Source organism: Podarcis filfolensis (genome assembly GCF_964270895.1).
Source record: "Podarcis filfolensis genome assembly, chromosome: 6".
In the NCBI taxonomy this organism is placed as follows: domain Eukaryota; kingdom Metazoa; phylum Chordata; class Lepidosauria; order Squamata; family Lacertidae; genus Podarcis; species Podarcis filfolensis.
In genome coordinates this window covers 84,181,751-84,201,937 of record NC_139609.1, presented here as the reverse complement: position 1 = coordinate 84,201,937, position 20,187 = coordinate 84,181,751, and the positions used below count along the sequence as shown (strand labels likewise).

Here is a 20,187-nt window from a genome sequence, read left to right as displayed (position 1 = left end):
CAAAGTTGATATAGAGATTTCCTCCCTCTTATTTGAAGCTAAGGCTATCTAATTAAGCTTAATGGTGAGAGATTGAGGACAACAAAATAAATACTTGTTTTCACAGTACATAGTTAAAACACAGAATTCATTACAAGATTCAGTGATTTCCACCAAACTAGGTGGCTTCAAAAGTAGGGTGATAGCCAATTATGAGAAAAATTAGATACACCTTTCTAAGAATGAGTTTAATAAGAGAACTTTTAAGTATCTACATCATCTACAAATAAGAAAAAAAGGCCACCATAGAACTGGAAAAAAGCACACACAACATACAGCAATACATGTACATCAAATGAAATAGAGCGAAGAGAGTTAAATGGTTTAAAAAAACAGGAGGCCAAGTTTTGCTACTGAACATGGGCAACCTGTCCTGCCAAACATGTACAATTATTAAAATATTTTCAGCTATCTTGGCTGTTTTCAACTATGGACCCAACTTAAAAAACTGTCCTGTCAGTAGGGATTGGTGTTATTTCTAGAGCAGAGAACTCAGTGCAAATACATAAATTCAGAAATGGTAAAAGCAAAATTTTTAAAAATAAAAAAGGCATAAAATTCAGGCAACTTTTTCGCAGCTGCAGCTTCAGTCCGTGGTTGACCTTCGGTACCAAAATCGAGCTCTATAGTCGTCACTGCAAGTCATGAAGCCAGGGTTGGTAGGAGAGTGGACAATGCAACGAACTATACTGTTATGCCCCAAGGAAAGAAGATTCCTTCGTTCAGCTGTTCGTGAATCCCAGCAGCAGAGGCTAATGGTCCTTTCATCAGGAAGCAGCACATAGTCTTCTGTATGGTTGAAGACAGCTTGTGTCCTATGAACTTGGCGTCCACTCAAACCAGCTCCTGCAGGTATTGCAACATAAATATTCAGTATCAAAATACATATTAAAGGAAAGTACATGTAGGTCCTGCTATCCAAATGCTCATCATACCAAAATTCACTTATTCAAACATGAGAAACTAGCATCCAAATCTCCCTATGTACACCACAGATTCAGATGTTTGTGTAATACTGTAAACATATAGCAGCCTTAAACAAGCCTTACTCTTCTGTGTTTTGCTGGTCTGTGGCAGCCATTTCACTAGAAAGCATAGGAGGAAGAGGCGAAAGGAGGCCATATCGGACAAATAATGGAGCATTTTATCCTTCCTTGTTTGCCTTTTGCAGAGGGTTTTCCTGTTTTTTTCATAATTTTGAGGTTAAAATTCTTTGATTGGGCATGCATTAGAAACTTTCCCATAGGAAATCAATAGAAAGTGTTGACTTGCTATGCAAACACTTGCCTAACAAATGATTTCCTGAGAATGCATTGTGTTCGGATAGCAGGACCTGTGTATAATGTATATTTGACTGGCAATGGGTGAAATGAACACCAGCAAATATCAGAAAAAAGACAATAAAATAATCAAATATTCCTCTAAGAGTCAACAGAATATTTTTTAGTAAATTCAGTAAGAGGCTTCATAAAATAAACATCCTTGCTTGCCTTTAGAAAAGCCTGCACAAAGTGACACAGATCTTTTGAGTCTTCCACAGCTCTAGTTCTACACAGAAAAGTACTCTATTCCCAATTAATGGGAGTAGGATAATCAGGGCTGACTCAAAAGTAGGGGAATACACCTAAAAGGATTAGGCCATTTAGGAGTTCAAAACTTTGAATTGTAGCTGGAAGCTATAAGGCAGCACAGTTGATTAGTGCCCATGTTTCCCCTATTCTATTTGTAACAGAAAGCAGTTTGCAACATTTTGCACAACTGAAGCTTCTGAATGCTCTTAAAAGAGCTACCCATGTAGAGCGCATTGCAGTAATCAAACATGGAGGCTGAAGAAAAAAGATTGATGGTTGCTAAGGAAACAGTTGACAGAGCAGATGATGCCAAGTGGCAGCGTACTCTCTGGGCCTCAACTGATACCTGATTATCTCTTTCCAGAATGGTTACTGAGTTAATCTGTTGCAGCAGAAGTGAAGTCTTGTGGCATATTAAAGACTAACAAATCAATACGGCATATTCTTATTATTATTTTGCCCATGAAAGCTTATGCCACAAGATTCGTTTGTTTTATGTATAACTCTTCTCAGACTTTCCATTGATTATTAAAGAGGGATAGATCACATCCATCAATAGACACTTCTCTCCTTCCCAAAACTCAGGGAATATTAGCCACTACCCCTCAAGCTTGTCTGGATTCAGTTTTCAGACTATGTGTTCTCTTCCAATTAACCAAAGGCACAATAACCATTATTGAGGCCACTCAATTAAATGAGTATGAAAAAATAGAAGGGTACTACCATCCTCATCACGCCTCATTCCAAGAGTTATGTATGATCTTGTTAATGGCCTCTTTTGTTGGCATGTGTCTGTCTTGGAAGACAATGGAATGCATATCTGGGGATGAAGTCAAACTGCTGTATTAGCAGCACTGAAGTTACCTCCCTGGGGGGAAAAGCCTGGGCATTGTGTATGGAGGTTTTGAGCTGGCCATATGACAAGACCCCTCTCTTGGCCTTGCTGGTGGGCCAAAGGTAAACAGAGCAATACATTCGGCACCAGCTTGGCTGCAGGAGTTGCCAGGAGGCATACAAGGCACCATCCAACCATCTTAGAGACTCCACTCTGATTTGTGTAGGGCTTACACATTAGACTTATTTTATCCCAATGATATTCCACAAGGGTGAAGAGGGTCAGGATCACAGTTTTCTTTCTCCTATAGCAGCTATCTTCCTAGGTTGATGAGTCCCAACAGCCTCTTACAAGTACAGTATTAAACAATTGCAGAGATAGAATGGAATGGTGGCACTCTACAAGCCAGCTTCTACAGTGTTATCACAAACTTGCCTATCCGCAATCTCAAAATTTACATCCACAAACAAATTGAACCAGGCCGGACCACTACATTTACAAAGCCCCAAAGGGAACAAGATTTTATTATCTGTAATCTCAAAGGTAAATGGGATATCTAATAGGAACAACTCTAGTGTTACTTCCTTGCCCATGTTAAGAAATGATTGGCTACCAGGGCTATTATGGGAGTCTTTGTCCTGAGCCCATGCTGAAAGCCCGACAGAACAGAGATTTAGAAAACTGTTTCTTATTCATCCCAGAAAGCAGACAGTAATGGTGCAATTGTCAATTCAATCACCTTCCCAGTTTAAAGGCAAAAATGTAGGAATAACCAGTTTCTGTCAGATTGGCACATCAAGAAAGATTTTTTAAGAGAACCTATGGTCATCTTGTTGAAAGAAGTTGTAATTTTCCTCAAGTGCAATGAGCTTTAAAAATAACATTTTTTAAAAAACTGATCCAGCTCATTCACCTTTAACAGAAGCTTCACATCAGCCTTTCCCATGCGGTTTTCAGCAAGTATGCTGAGCAAGGGCTTAGATTATATGAAGTTCACAAAATATCACGGAAGAGGAATAAACTGGCCGAAAATAATCCGAGCATTTGCGGCAAGAGGTTGCCAATGATGATTCCAGTTGAGGTTCTGCTCTGTGACACCATTACAGGTTCAATTTTATATTTAGCATGCCACAGCAGTCTGCACATGTTTCCTTCTCTGAGTGGGATAATCCATGTCAGGACCTCCCACACCAACCTGAACAGCTCTATGAGAAGTTGCGGTACAGCAATAGCAGAGGAAAGTATTCCTTGGAACCACTACTGCATAAAACTTCACTCTGATTATGGCTGCACATCTTTTGCCAACTGTGCTTCTCAGTGCCTTATACCAGAGGTCAATAGGTCAACCTGCCATTCCAGAAAGCAATAAGGTAACTAATTGCAGCTATTGATGACCACCAATAAATCCTCCTAGAAAGAATTCTAAAAACCAACAGGATGCATCAGTATCTGACAGGCACATCTTAATGCTTTTTCACCTGTGTCACTACTAGGTAACGATTTATCCACAACCAAACCCAATAAATCTGAGAAGTTTAGACTAGAACAGCAGCTACGGCATTGACTTCACTATGATCACTGAAAGGATATGAGGCGAAATTAGGGCTAAATTACTGGTTAGATTAAATTACTTTATAAGGACGTTTTAGCCTTCGTTATTACTTTATAAGGAACCAATTCTTGTCCAATTAAACATCTGAATAGTTTACATTGAACAATACTTTCATGGTGTAAATCCTATGGCCCCTGTCATACCGACCTCTCTCGTCATGTGGCTAGAGGTAATCTCTGGACAGAGCTGGAGTTTCCAAGCATCATGGCTGCTCCACTGGCTGACTAGGAGCATGCTGGGGCAGTTGAAGGCACACAGGATCCCAAGGCTCCCTCATTTCCCCAAAATATCTCAAAAAAGAGCCAGAAACTACACCAGCCTGAGACCTTGCATAATTTCTTCCCATTGGAGGAAATGGAAGGGAATCAAGAATAGGCACAACTTCCTCCCACTGCAAGCAGTCACAGCTTGGAAATTGAATTAAGTATGGTGCAGATTTCTCCTTCACCTTTTCTAGTAAAATTTTTCTGTTAGTATAACGACACATTATATATACTGTAACTTTCTTAAAAATAATAATGATAATAATAATAATAATAATAGAAGCATACTAGTCTCCCTATCTAAAAAAAGTAAATAACTTTGTTAGTCAAATCTCAGCTATAGAATGTAGGGCAAGGTTTGAAAACAAGATTACACTAGCAATTCTCAAAATTCAATGTGAAACTGAAAAATTAAAAGAAAGCTAGAGAGATAATTGTTACAAACTTGGAAAGAAAGCTTAAAACCAACACTAACGGCATATACAGACACATCTAAAGAAAATATATATTTTACTTTCGGGGGTGCAGGCTGAGTCCAGCTTCTCTCACCCCCATCTTTCCACTACAAAGATATACTTTGCTTTCAAGCTGATTGCTAATTAAGCTTCACTTTTGGTCCTCATCCTGCACTTTCGGATAAATTTGTCTTTTTTAACTATTGAAAACACTGCTTGAAGGTTTATACATACATAAGTAACTTTGGCATCTTATCAAACCTCACCCCCCCCCCCAAGTTGAAAAACTGCTCTTGAGAGAAGAGGTGGATTTGCAAAGTCACAAGTTCTAGCCAATCAGCACTGTATAAGCCACCTTTTCCTACAAATTGACAGACCTAGATTCCCCCAATACTGGAAAGACTGTATATCTGACCAAAATGTGCCAAGTGACATTTCATAGAAGCCCAAGCACAGTGAAGAGACCAAGGAGCAGGTTTGTAAGAGTAAATGTTATAAGGAGGAGATTTCAGCAGGGAGCAGAAAAAATGCCTAAAGTTTGATCCCTTAGCTAGTTAAATGCTCCAAAAGATTCTGTTAGCAAAAGAAAATATGGTGCTTGAATGTTCAAAGCACAAGAGAAGTTTAATTATAATAAAAAAATTCGTTTTTACAAAGGCTTTTCCATCTAAGAGAATTGCATTAATGTAGATCAGGGATGTCCAACAGGTCGATCGCGATCTACTAGTAGATCCCCATGAGGTTTTGGTAGATCACGGTCAATCTCTGGCTCGCTTTCCTTAGCGTTGCTAAAACTGACTCCTTCCACGCCCCCACGCCCCGCCCTTCATTGTTGTATGATCTCTGGAAGGGAAGACGAAGCTTTCTCTGTGCTGCTGTTTTGATCCACAGTGATCTTTTTGTGAGTGACTTTACCCCTTTGTCCCTTGCCCTTCAACACCCCCCAAATGGAACTCCCCCCAAATCTTTTCTTCTCCCTAAAAAAAGTTCAACAACTTTGAGCTGAACCCCCCAAAAATGGAGGTAGATCACTGACAGTATTTAATTCTGAAAGTAGATTCTTGAGAGTCTCTTGAGAGTTGGCCACCCCTGATGTAGATGATATTTGAGTGTCTTATGCCTCCTATGATGATTGCATTTTGCATTGGTCACCATCAAAATTGGGCAGGGAAAAAAGGTACCAGTTTGGTAATCCCTGCTCTAGGTAAATGTACCACATTTGGGTTGGATCCAATCAAGTCACCCTCAGGGCAGATTCAATGAAATCAATAGACATGATTACCTGATGTCCACCAATTTCAATAGGTCTACCTTTGAACATGACTTGAAATAGACACATTGAAATTATTCAGACAACAGTTACTCAAGTCCATTGATTTCACTGGGTGTGCTTTGAGTTCAGGTTAGTTGGCCACTACCCTCTGGATCCCATCTAAGGAATATTCCACTTTTTTCTTTACAACTTTTCAAAGAGGGTTAGACTAAGAAAGCAATTCTCCCAGAAATCTTCATTGTTGAGTGGCAATGTGAACTCAAGTCTTGCCAACCAAGTACCATTTATATAACATTATTCTGGAATTTAGATTAGGTTATTAGATTAGGAACCTTTTATAGCTAAAGGACAACATTCCCTTGAGGGCAAAAGGTTGGGAGCCACAAGTTAGTGGTAGATGGAACCAGAGGCAAAAGTGATGTGAAGGATTGAAGGATGTGACACCTATCTTTGTATGGTAAAATATATCCCAGACACACAGCTGTCAGAGGTTTCTACACACCCACCCACCCACACCTCTCCATCCAGACTATGAAGATGCAATTTCACAGTTTAAAGACTCTTTCCAGTCAGACAAAAGCCAAGAAGGGTGCAGTTGAAGGTTATGGCCTAAGAAGAGTTCCCTAGAGCGGCCAGGAGGATAACATTCAGCCCCCAGGTCTGAGGTTCCACACTCCTGTTTTAAATTAAGCCTTCAGGCATTTCAATAATATTTTATTGTTTAAAGTTTAACATTATGTAAGAAAAACTGATTTTCAGGTGAATACAAACATGTTGCGTTTTCTACTGTTTATAAACAGGTTGCTCCCAGCACTCACTACCCAATCACTTACTATACTGCTGTAAGCTACATATGGAATTGCGACAGACTTCCACACTATCAGAAGTACTGCACTTTCTCTACATGTACATTTTGCTATGTTCTGCCAACACAAGTGGACATGACATACCTATGGTGGCACAGCATTCAGCCATTATTACTTGTCCATTTATTTATTTTTTTAAAAAAACCTCATTAAAAAAATCTTACCATTACGGTGTCATGCTTTTTTCATTTAAAAGAACTAAATGGAAAGGAGTTTTGTACTAATTAACAAGATAAAATCACCACCCCCTCAAGAAAAACAAACGAGATCATAAAATGGTACCCATCATTAAAGCCGATGTGTGCTGAATTGCAATTGGTTCGCTTTCCCAGTAAGTCACAGCCCACATAAACCCCTAGCTTTATAAATAAAAAGATGGAAGAATGGCATGAAAGGAAACCTCTTTGCAGAGACTGTACTGCTCTTCTGGTCTTTGTGGTCTGAGAAAAGATGCAAAAACCGCAGGGAAAATAACTGGGTTTGGATGACTGAGTGAATGTCCACTACAGGAAAGTAAATGAAGCATGTAAACTTCACACTCAAGGCCTAGTGTAGAAGCATCCTAGAGGTTAAGGGAAGCACTACTTCCACAGCAACAATCCAAGCTAGACAGGAATTTGAAGGCTGACATCAGCAGAAAATTGTGGTTTTGAATATTCCTTTCTAAAGACCATAACGTGAAAATTAGTTAGAATGGGTATGTTTCTCAAGACAACTCTAAGCAAAATTGCTAATGGAGCAATGAGCCAGTCTGGCCTGGCTCTGTAGTTTCAGAGTTGACTGGATTCCAGAATACTCTGCTCTGTTGATGACCTTGCTAACTAATGGAACAGGAGGTGGATGTCAGCCTCTAAAACGGTTGCTTCCAAGGGTCATCTTCACTACTTCATTGGCACAAGTCACAACTTTACATAGGGCTCAAAGGAGATGAAGTGAAGTGCAAGATGATTAAGAGTGTTAGATGGTATTTTACTTACAACAAAGCTGACAGATCTTGCTGCAGAAGATCTGCTAAAGCCTGTGGCAAGTAATTCCTCCCCGCTTGCCATAATACCTACAGACTATCATCCAAAGCTATTTCTGGTGATGAGGGAACATGGGCTGCCTCTACTTTGAGAAAGGTACATCTAGTGCCTGTTTTGAAGACTGAGTATCTAATACACAAACATAAGAGACTTCAGGGATATAAGGGCCTTATGACTTGTCCAACAAAACTGGGAGAAGCTGGGTTTCCTTGCTGGGCAGTATTTTTCTTCCATTTAGATAGGGCAGTGTCTGCCATTGTTTTGTTCCTATTTAAATGGTGGGTGGGAGGATGTTGGACATAGCTTTGATACACTTTTGGAAAGGTTACTGAGAGTATTTGCTCTACAGCTCCAGGCAAACATGGATATCAAGTGTTTTGAGGCTGGCCTTGTGAGCCTGAAGATTTTTACCTGAAAACTGGGAAAGGTTGGTCGAGTTTTGAGGTGTTTCTGTTTTTATCAGATCAAGACCTAGCAACTGTCACGTATTCATAACCTTGAGGCTAGACTACTGTGATGCGCTCTATGTGGGACTGCCCTTAATGAATGCCCGGAAGAGTCAAATATTTCACAGTAAATTTGTTTAGATGAGCTCTCATTGCCAGGGTTAAGCATGAGCAGGGCACTTTTATATTATTTTTAGTTTCAAATTTATTTTGTTGTACTGGGGCAGGGTAGAAATGGAAATTAATCTAATTATGGCAGAACTGGTTAAATACTATTCATAGTTACACAGGTCTGACTCACCCCAAGAAAGAGAGTTCTTTCTTTCTAACGTCCAGATTCCTAAAATTTCAGATGAGGAAAAGAATAGGTTGAACCAACTAGTTGCAGTAAAGAAAGTAAGAGAGACCATTAGTCAATTTATGAGTAGCAAGACTGGTATCAGGATATTACAAAAGGTTTGCTGGGATCTTAGCAGACACTGAAGTATCTTTAATCCAAACAGCTGTCTCTGTCTTGAAAAGCGCCACTAAAGAAACTTTACCTCCAAGAGGGCAAGGACTTGTTTGCGATGTATTATCATATATATTTAAAGAGATCTCAATTTTCCAAGTGATGGTATTTATGTAGCCAAAATGGTATCACATACACAAGCAGGAGATTATCAGCAGGCTCAAAAAACTTCGAAGTTTGCAGAGTACAAAAATCTTAAATCCTAGGCAGGGACCTCCCCCTCAAAAACACCCAGTCCAATGCTAAAATATTTTATTACAAATGACACCTGTACCACATTTTCTCTGTCTTCTAAATCTCATCTATCCACCTTTATTTCCACGTTGGCAGAAAAGGAATCTGTTCAAACCTAAAATACATTATTTATGATATATATATAAAAAATATTCCCAGTTGGAAATGAAAAAAAAAAAAAGTTATATCTGAAAGATTATTCATCTTGTCTTTTAGGGATGGAGTGAAAGTTTTCAAATGAAATGAGAACTCCCCCCCCCCTTCCTTGGGATTTAGGTTGAGCTCTATCTTTGGCATGACTACAAATATTTAATGATAAATCTGTATCTACAATTTTGGTGGATGGAAGTTAATGGAAGCCATATATTAGATAGTTCTATGGGAAAAGGATACTCCAGTTTTACTGTCACAAATGATTTAGCTGTATTTATGGAAACATGAGGATGGCATGAACAGACCATAATCTGCAATGTCAGAGATGTCATATCAGAGATGACTTGCAGTTTCAAAATACTGCATTTTTATAAAATGAACTCTCTATTTTATCGAGTCCTTCATGATCATACCATTATCCACAGAGTACCCATTTCCAAAAATGGTCAGAGGCCTCCAAGAAGCTTTCCAACATGGCGCAGAAGCATTTCCCCATCTCTTTTCCATGACTGGTATTCTAATGTTTATTAGTTCTGGACTTCCAAGTTTCTATTTAGCTATTGCAGCAAATAATAATTGATAAACCTAAGCTTCATGTATTCGTCCTTTTGAAACTATCTTAGTACCACCATGTCTTGTGGTAGCCGATTCCTGAAGCTAATACCACTTTGGTGATACTGCCAGCATGAATTAGGTGTAGTAATCCACACACTTTTGTTGCTGGTGCTGTTCATGAAAGGAGGAAGTGATATCCCTTTAAAATAATTATCACAAGCAACGAGAAGAATATAATAAAATAAACATCGGAGATAGAATTTACAAGTTTCCTTTAAAGTTGACAGTCTTCCTTTTTGTGGAGTACTCTTTAAAATATAATTTAATTGGGAGCAGAATTAAACTATGTCTGCTGTAGTACATGGACTATTGCTAACGTGTAGTTTAACCCCCCCCCTAAAAATGGTTATCACCTATTACTGGGCAGGGCAAAAAAAAAAAACTGGGGTAGTTTAAAAGGTTAGAAACTGGACATGAGTCACTGTTATTAAGAAAGAAAAATACTGAAGAAAAACCGTTTTCTCCTACAAGTATAGGAGACTGTGAAGTGTATGAATATTCATCATAAAACATGTGGGGTAGGAGAAGAGATTTCATGCCTGAACCTAATGGCAGAACTGAGAGAATAACAGACCAGCAACCCAGCTCTAGACAATGACTTAAACTTTAACATAGCAGTGAAACAGTCAACTAAATTGGTTGCAATCTCCAAAACAGAAAACAGAGTATTAGTATTACAAGGCTTAGGTACATCCTTCTTTTTCTTTCTCTCTCATTAGTATTACAAGGCTTAGGTACATCCTTCTTTTTCTTTCTCTCTCTTTCTCTCTCACACAAAAACTACACTGACACACAACATACTTGATGCAATCTTAAATAAGGGGTGGCTAATGTATGGCCTTCCAGATGGTGCTGGACTGCAACTCTAGGCCATGCTGCCTCAGGTTGATGGGAGTTGGAGTCCAACATTGGGAAGCCACAGGTTACTACCCTTGTCTTAAATGCCAAACTCTTACTCCAGTGTAATGTAGCAAGGCTTTAGCTCTCAGTATCTATACAAACTATTTATGTTCATTAGCTGGTACACCAATTTTGAGACAAGTATTCTCAAGAGCCTTTAAACTTACTGACACTTATCTACTTCCTGGATTGCCTATAAGCAAATTCATTTCAACGCTTCTAATAGGGATAGAAATGTGAAAATATACCACCCAGAATTCAATGTGAAATTATCCATGGTAAAAGTTATTGCAAAGCCTGACGTTTTTATATATAGAAACATATTTAAAATCCCATGCATTAGATAGTAATAAATGATGCCTAGGTAGAAAAAATATTTATTCCAAAAATCTCAAAGACACTAATAACATAAATGATTGAAAGCATTATTAAAACATGTGCCATTCACATGAACCAAAACAGCTGTTGCTCACAGCATACAAGAGCAACAGAAAATCATCTCTCAGAAAGAAACCCAGCAGTGAACTAGTTGGACTGGTAGAGTTCATCGAGTGAGAAAATAACCAACCACAAATGTTAAAGCAAGGTAATGTACTGCTTTCCAACTACAGCTGAGGATGAATACTACGGGCCTCCCACAGTGCCCTTGTTTCTTTGTAAAGGAAGAATATAACATACATTATTTAAGACTGGAGAAAGAGCCCTGCTAGATCAGGCCATCTAGTACAGTATTCTGTTCTCACTGTGGCCAACCAGATGCCCATGGGAAGCCTGCAAGCAAGACCCTAGTGCAACAGCTGTCTCCTCACTTGCGATTCCAGCAATTGACATTCAGAGGCAGAGTGTCTCTGACAGCGGAGGTATGCCAAGACTTGACTGCACCCTGCTGGTTTAGCATGTTAGAAACTTGGAAATTTGTATAACAAAATATGCCTCTACAGAAAAGGAGCTCTTCCAGAGAAGTTAATTCATATAATTTCCTGATTTCTGAGGGAGCTGTTACCGCAGTAGCATCTCACACTGGAAGTATTAGAGAAAGCATTGAGCAGAAAACTGCAAGCTTACATGTTGATGTAGTTTGTTTCCATCTCAGCAAGACAGAAAAAAGAAGCAACATCATTTGTATATCATTTGTATTAGGAAACAAATCAATGTGTGAACCCCAAGGATTTCTCTTAAATAAACCCCCGTGATTTAAAGTAAGAGTTGTGCAAACACACAAGTATGATTTTGGACATGACTGCAGAGTTTACCTGATTTTCTCCTAGGTCATGAGATCATGAGGTTACTTCCTTATGATCAATATTTGTTTAAAATTTCAAGGGAAAATGTCTGGATTTATATGCCACTGTTGCAGACTTTGTACAGAACTTTCAATTTACATTTTTCCTCATGATACACCCAGGAAGGCCATTACATTTAACTAGATGTAATGGAGGATGGGATCATGGCTAAGAGTACGTGAGAGAAATATATACATATCTATTATATTGGTCAACATCTACTCACCTGTATATTTGACTAGTGTTCTCCCTGTAGAGATCTCCCACAGTTTAGCTACAGAGTCTTTTCCACTAGACAGAATATACTTTGAATTCTTGGAGAAAATGGCAGAACAGACTTCAGCCCCATCGTGCGCTTTTTCAAAAGTAGTAATACAACGATTTGAAACGCCATCCCACAATTTGATGCATCCGTCTTTGCTGCCCGTTACATACATGTTAGCACTTGCATTGTAATTAACTGAGCATATGGCATCAGTGTGCTGATCTTGAGGATTGCAAGATACAAAGCACTGGAATGTATTGACATCATACAGCCGCAGGGTAGGATGCTGGGTACCGACAAGAATGAAGTCTCCGGAAGGATGGAAAGAGATAGAACGCAGCATTTCTGCTTCCTGTTTAGTTGGAAAATAGGCAGTTAACATTAAAAGGCATCTTCCCAGTACACCGATCCACCTAAACACCAAGCTTGTGCCGGCTACTGTATAAAACATACAACATTACTACTTAAAGAAGCCAGGCAGGACTCATGGCACAGCAGAACAGATTTTTCTAAACACAGTGTGGGAAGGCAGGTCCTCATAAAATAGGTGAGATTATTAATTAACAGGAAAAAGGTTCTGAAGGTAGTTTTGTCTGAGTCACACCTTTTCAAGATCAGTATCACCTACTTTGTAGATCCCCAGAGACCACTCTCATTTTCCTGTTAAGTTGGATTCATGCTCTGAATCAACTGGTAAAACTAAGCTACTGTTAGGGAAGAGAAGTATATAGTTATGCTTAAAGAAGTCACAAACTACTTCAGATCTATTGTAATCTACCCCATGTATTATTTTTTCCTTCTCTAGCAGATTGGATGATCATGGTGTTTCATGTTAATTTCTTCTTGAGAGATTGTCAGTATGTGGACAGAGGAGCCACTTAAACCTTCCCCTGGGAATTTTCTAGCTACATTGCCCTTCCTAAGGGGTGAAATATAGGGGGATTTCCCCCTCCCCCTAAAAACAACTTTGGGTGTTGGTGGTAATTTTATTTATTTGCTACAATTATTTACATCCTATCTTTCAGAATACAAATCCTTCCCAGGCATTCAACATTTAAAATCACACACATTATCCCCATATAAAATGTTATTTGAAAGGGAAAAAAATTAAGCAGTCCTGTCATCTACTTCTCTGTTCTTCCACTCAACTGCAGCAGCTGATACTGCTTTTCAGTTTTTAAAAAGCCAGGGGAAGAAAGAATAAAAACCATTTCATAGCTAGTTTGGCCCCTCAATTAAAGTTAGGAGGAGTTTGAATGGCAATGTCCAAAGTATGTTTTACTAGGATGGTCTTAATCCCAAGAACACTTGTACACACCATTTAATAACATCAACAAGTCTTCAAAAGTCATGCTTTTCTAGTTATTTTTGTTATTCCTTATAAAGTTTTGATTTAAGTGTCTAACCTGGATATATTTGAAGGCTCTTTTGGCAGATGGTTTTGAGTAGTCAAACAATTTAAGTGTGTAATCCCTTGAACCAGAGGCAAGGATTTGTTCTGTTGGATGGAAAGCTAAACATGTCACCTCATCCACATGATCATAGAGAGTTCTAATAACAGGGTGGTTCTCCATGTTCTGCTGAGCTGTTTCATTCATCATGACCTGAAGAATACATTTCAAAACACAGCACAGTAAGCATAGAATTTTCGCTGCAGGAATCAAGACACAAATGCTGTCTATTACACATCTGAAGATGTTCCCTTCATAGCGGACACAGTGGATTTGCATCTTCCCACAACTGTTTATGCAGGATGTTTAAAGTGTGAAACAATCTCTCGTATATGTCCCAATAAATCTCTTTAGTGGGTTATTAACAGCCCATCTTACAAATGAAAAAAGGAACTCTTGAGAGATCAGGACTGGTCCAAACTTTGAAAGGCCATGGCTATGCTAGCACTAAATTCAGTCACCAATACCCTTTCCCCTGCAGCTTCCTGTACCCCACAAAACTCTACAAAATGTGTGTGTGTGTGTGTGTGTGTGTGTGAGAGAGAGAGAGAGAGAGAGAGAGAGAGAGAGAGAGAGAGAGAGAGAGAAGGTGTGGGTGGCCGTAGGGAGAGGGGGAAAATAATAAAAATTGCCTCCTTTTCTTCTGATGCAGTTCTTTAAACACAGGTATAACACGTGCAAAGCTAGGTACTCTGCTCAGAACCCTAGCTGCTGCATTCTGCACTAGCTGAAGCTTCTGAACAAAGGCCAAAGGCAGACCCATATAAACCACATTACAGTAATCTAATTATGAGGTTATCAATGTGTGGATCATGGTAGCCAGGCTATCATTGTCTAGGGAAAGGTGCAGTTGACATACCAACTGAAGTTGGTAGTAGGCTCTCTATGCCTACCTAGGCCTCTAATGCCAGTATCTGTATACCTGTGCCTTAAAGTGAATTCAAGCAACCCAGTTCCTGGACTCAGGAACCATCCACCCACAGGCTTTTTGTGTTATCAGAGGAGGCTCAGTTTACTGATCCTCATCCAGCCCATGACTGTGTCCAGGCTTCTCCCAACAGCTTCAGATGACTAGTAATTAGCACTGGAGATAGCTTCATATGACTAGTAAATAACACTGGCACCCCACAGTTTAACTGGCAGAGTGATGAGATGCTGTCATTCAAAGCTACTCTCTGAAAACAGCCCCACAAATAGAAGCATGACCAGTTTCTTTTGGCAGATAATTCCCAGAGGACCCTAAAGCTGCAAAAGGAAAATGCAAACATTTATTGATTCATTACTATTTGAGCATTTACCTCAATTGGCATAGCACTCTTTGCTAACATTCTCTCCGTATCAAGTATTTTGATCGAAGCATCAGCTGATCCTGTAGCTATTAACTGTCCATCTCTGCTGTATGTAGCTACACGACATGGTCCTTTGTGCGATGTGACATAACAGGTCTCATATTCAGAAGCTTCTGGGGACATGGTCTGCACATCTGCATCAAATTCCAAGTCAATCCCTGTGCCAGGAGCTACTGTATCAGAGCGCCCAATTGCATACTGAACTGCACTATCATCATTTTCCATTCCTGGAAGAAAAGAAATTACAAAAGCTCATTTTCCAAAAGTAAGAAGCCCCATATTTATAAGCAGGAAAAAAACCTGTTACGACAATAGTTCTCAAACCTAATCTGTTGGTATTTTGAAGGCTTATCAAGCTGTGAGTCCTAGAAGACCTGTTCCCTGCCGTATAGGCCTTTTCCCACCTGGTCCAGACGGGTGGGGACCTGTCTCACCCCAGCTACAAAAGCTGAGGCTGCTAAATAGATTCTTGGACTGGGATGTTGTTTAAGGTTTTTATAACTTAACTGGAAACATAAAGAATCAGAAAATTTGTGGAAAGTAAACTGTCACAATAATTCATACTGCTAACAACCATTTTTACTCTATATGAGATGCTTACATGCGCAAAAGAAAGTCTTCCTAAAAAACCCACAAGGTGAAATGCAATTATTCACAACTGTGCCTCTCTAGTTTAGTGTACCTGGCACCCACATAAGTAGGTGAGCAGCAACTGATCTTCACTCCGAAGCATAAAATGGAAAGATAGCAGATTGGTGGGAAGCTAAGGTGTAGCTTGGCTGCAAATTCACTGGAAAGATAGGGAAGCTGACCTAGTTTATACACAAATAGCTGCAACAGAGCCATCATGTACATGTCTTTGCTGCTTTACATCCTATTCCAAGCAGGATCCCAGAATATAATGGCTCATTTTACATATTTCTCTAGTAAGTACTGATCTGGGACAACTATCAGTGCTATTTGCTAACTATCGTTTTAGAAGACTTAAGTGACTGCAGATAACTTTAACGGCTTAAATATCCAGAGGCAAAACAAGTATTTTGATTACTGATGTTTTGACATGCTATCTAAAATAACAGTCTTAACAGAACTAATAGTGCATACCTGACCTTAAACACAGCATATTAAATTTGTTTCACATCACAACTTACCCAGTTTAATAAGATGCAATAGTTGTTCGGAGGGTGCACATACAGACTGTGGTTTTACCTCATTTATCAGACCGTTAGCAATGTTGATATAGCCATCATAAAGCAACTGACTAATAATGAGTCTGTAAAGTTGTTGCCTGTCTTTCAGGCTTACTTTTGGTCTATACATTGTGAGTAAGGGCTGTCTTCCAGAGGTCTGAAACGAAGAAGGAAAAATAACTACAGTACATGTACAGGAAGAAGGCATTTATGTTTAATTTTATTTTTGAAAGCATTTGTAACCTTCTTTTTTCTTTTTTTAGTAAAATGCCTAAGGTTGCTTTCACACCAGAAATAAATAAAGCAACCAAGGACAAAAATATATTAAGTAATATAACCTAATAGCTCCCACAAATTTTCTCCCACGGACCACCTGAAAATTGCCGAGGGTTTTGGTAGATCCCTCCTGCAGTCTTTTCCCCGGCCGCTCTTTCGCCCGCGCCGAAATCCGTATTTCCCACCTCCCACAACACCGAGCCTATCGTGACAAAGGCTGCGGGGCTGGGCGGCTCTTCCATTAAAGGGAAAGCGGCGGGTAACCTGGCGTTCTCCACGTGCAAGAACGGTCAAGGCGAAGAGCTGGCGAAACCGCCGGGCCCGGAAAGCGAGACTTGATTCTTACCAGACCGTCTTTCGGCCTGGGTCGATCTGCGCTCAAAATGGCTGCCGGGGGCCCGACGACGTCGGCGGGCGGCTGCGGCGGCAAAGGCAGCGGGAGCGGAGCCTGCGGAGGGGCCGGCAGCAACCTGGACCGAGGGCCGCTGCGTCGAACAGGCTGCTGCATCGAACCTCCGCACATCGATTGAAGCCTCAGCTGGGAGGAGAAAAGGAGCGCAAGCAAGGGTCACGTGTGCGCATGCGCCACCACTATAGCCACGTCTATTCGAAATACGACGCGAAGATGGATAGTGGGAAGGAATTTGGCTTGCCAAGTTTTCTCTATCACTGTAGCTCCCTCTTGGGGCCAAATGTTTTACAGTACAGTACAGTATTCTTAAATTTTTGGCTACTATAAAACGGTCGAGGCACAGGAGCCTTGCCACACACAAAAAAGGATACTTCGTTGAAAATCCAATTTACATGGATCAGTATCATGAGTGTAGCCTAGAGAGGGGCAGGTGCCCCCCATCAATAAACATACAAACCTGAGGTTCTGCCCCTCCTAACAAAAGCCTGCACCCCTATCAAAATTCCTGGCTATGCCCATAATCACTATATTTATAAATGCAGTGTGGTAGATATTTCATTCACAAACGAGCTAGGATTTAATTCTAGGGACAGTAAATTCTGCTAAGCCTGATTCATAATTCTATTGTCACTTCCAGTACACTGCTGTGAATTTACTCAGATCTAAGCCCCACCCACAATGTGGCTTACTCCTAGTTAAGCACGTACAGAATTGCAGCCTTAAGCACCGATATCCTGAAACTGTGTGTACACAACTTCTTACTAATATAGGACCTTTAGGAATTTCCAAGTTTTAACAAAAATATTGAGAATGGGCCTGATTATTTGACCTCTTGGGGTTTTTTTTCTGGCTAAAAATGGGAGGGATAATATACAGTATATTGACTTAAAAAGTTTTAAACACTTCCCTCACATCTAGAGGTGCACAACCATTCTAAAGGGCAGGAATCAGATGGTTGAGCTTCCTATTGAATGCCATGCAGCTCAGATGGTGAAATATGGGGTCTCCTCTTAAATCAGGCACCCCCAAACTCGGCCCTCCAGATGTCTTGGGACTACAACTCCCATCATCCCTAGCTAACAGCGGTCAGGGATGATGGGAATTGTAGTCCCAAAACATCTGGAGGGCCGAGTTTGGGGATGCCTGTCTTAAATAAAGCATTTACCTGGTAATCTCACAATCAGTTTAGCCAGAGGTAAACCCCACTTGAGTTTAATAGGACTTATTTTAAAACTGAATAGAGTTGCAATTGTGCAGCCTGATCCGTTGCATGTTTCCTCAGGGTGTCCTACTGAGTTCAAAGGAGTTTACTCCCAAATAAGTGTACGGTGGATTGCAACCTTAGACAAGCGGTGCATAAGTAAATGGGCACTGTTCAGTGACAAAAGATAGGAAGAATGACCTTGGGCATGTTTGCTTTGACAAGTCTGCATTACAACAGGCCCAAATATCTCATGCCCCCAATCTTATTGAACAATTCTACTCACATCAGCTTCAAGAAATGACAGTCGCATTGGTCGTGGTTCATTGGTAGGCAAGCCCATGTTACTCATGCCCCATGGAAACTGCCGCCTATCACATGGTGGTGTGATACGACGACTTGTCATTTTTTCTCACAACTGTATATCCTTCACACTACCTCTTCAATCCTCTCACTTGTCCTCAAGAATTAAGTTATATGCAGAAGACCTTCAACCTGAGAAGCACACATTAATCTGATGTCTGCCCTGGTCCCCAAAGGTCAGTCTCATAATCCTGTCATGGTAGCTTTTCAAAAGACATGGACAGAGGAGTGGGCTTCTCCTCTAATCCACACTCACATCTGTCAACAGCTGCCTGCTTGAGAGGCACAATGTCCATCATACAGAACTGAGCATTATGGGAAATCTAGTCTGGTGCAATGCTGTTTCACATTTGTCAACAAAGTCCATTCCGTGGCAAGTTGCTCTTTTTTGACTTAGTAGCCTGATACCTGAACTGATAGACCACCACGGCTCTGATAAAATGTCTTCAGACAAACACTTTTTTGATGCCACAGACTGAAAACTAAGAATACCAGAATCATTGGTCTTCAGCCACCCAGTGCCTCCTATTCCTGTTGGGCCCATAGGTTTTAAAAACAATCTGATGCCCTTCACCTGGAAGAAAACAACCGCTCAGCATCTCTTCAAAAACAAAACAAAATATTGCTGTGAATCTGACCTATGCATTCTTTGTGGGCAAATGCTACCACTTACTGGAGGTCACCAATGGACCAGAGGGCTGTGGCCCTCTTTGGCTGGGCAGCCCTTCTGCTCCTGACAGTTTGCAGCAAGCTAGCTCATTTCAGAATGGCCATTCACACAGTCTTTCAAATTCGGAGTGGTGAACTCTTGGTTTTAGGGAGAGTCACCCCTCATGCAAAATGGCAGGCCCCACTGTCTGTTTTTCTCCTTTGCAGCCAAGGTACAGAGCCACACTTCTGCGGGCCTGTCACGTTTCTCCCTGAAAATATGTCGAGGCATCTGACCCCGATCACAGTTTCCCTCTGGACATTCAAGCGAGTTTCATTGTCACAAAAAACCAGCCCTGCAGTGTTGGCAGCTGCCCTCACAGGAGCCGCTTCACTCAAGTCTTTCAAAGTGGGGGCTTCGGCCCCAAAGTGTAGAGACTGGGGGCAGGAATAGACCCAACTCTCAGTCTTAGTCTGAGTCCGTCACACTATAATTAGGCGGTGGATACGAGATTTTTGCCGTCGCCACCGTAGGGGCTGCGCCGTGAGGCGATGCGCCACCTGCGCAAGGGAAAAGAGCAATGGGCCCTGTGCGACGGGTTTACGCAACCAGCGTATCGCGCGCCTACTAAAAGAGAGCTCGCGCGCTACGCTGAGTGCGTATCCTGCTTAGCCAAGCTCTCTCTCTCTCTCTCTTGTTCACGGTTCACAACAACAGACACCAGCAGGAGAACAGCAGCCTTGCGAAACCCCGCCCCGCTCAGTGCCCCTTCCTCTGCACATGGGCAAATGATCGCAAGCCGCGAGGACAGCGGCTTTCCCTCAAAGGCGACAGTTAGAAGCCCGCGAATGGGTGGAGCGGTGGTTGCGGAGACCAGCGAATCAGCGAGCGGTAGCCTCGTCGACAACAGGGTGAGCTCCGCCAATAGGAGCGCGGCGGCGGTTTAAAGA

General features: G+C 40.9%; 1 protein-coding gene and 1 long non-coding RNA gene across 4 annotated transcripts in view; one reads left to right on the top strand and one right to left on the bottom strand.

Annotated features, from left to right (window-relative positions):
* LOC310764837 overlaps window positions 1-20,187 on the top strand; it is a 392,409-nt gene that overhangs the window by 8,731 nt on the left and 363,491 nt on the right. The window lies entirely within an intron of this gene.
* Window positions 213-19,395, bottom strand: CSTF1 (cleavage stimulation factor subunit 1). Of its 3 annotated transcripts, none has more exons than XM_083618772.1 (7): window positions 19,262-19,395; window positions 16,959-17,150; window positions 16,298-16,493; window positions 15,096-15,373; window positions 13,753-13,950; window positions 12,308-12,698; window positions 213-885 (listed from the first exon to the last, which is right to left on the bottom strand). In XM_083618772.1, the coding sequence occupies exons 2-7, from the start codon at window positions 17,133-17,135 to the stop codon at window positions 626-628; spliced, it is 1,500 nt and encodes a 499-aa protein (XP_083474898.1). In that variant the 5' UTR covers window positions 17,136-17,150; window positions 19,262-19,395; the 3' UTR covers window positions 213-625. The 3 variants fall into 3 exon arrangements, with proteins under 3 accessions (XP_083474898.1, XP_083474897.1, XP_083474899.1); XM_083618771.1 differs by lacking the exon at window positions 19,262-19,395 and adding an exon at window positions 18,512-18,645; XM_083618773.1 differs by lacking the exon at window positions 19,262-19,395 and having other exon boundaries at window positions 16,877-16,992.

Excerpts from the sequence above, each read along its gene's own strand:
- CSTF1 (XM_083618771.1), bottom strand. The coding sequence starts at position 18,631 with ATGACAAGTCGTCGTATCACACCACCATGTGATAGGCGGCAGTTTCCA. Across the intron at positions 17,151-18,511 it reads TGTCATTTCTTGAAGCTGAT|CTGAGGCTTCAATCGATGTG; the intron begins GTGAGTAGAATT and ends TTCTCCTCCCAG. Across the intron at positions 12,699-13,752 it reads GAGCCTTCAAATATATCCAG|GAAGCAGAAATGCTGCGTTC; the intron begins GTTAGACACTTA and ends CCAACTAAACAG.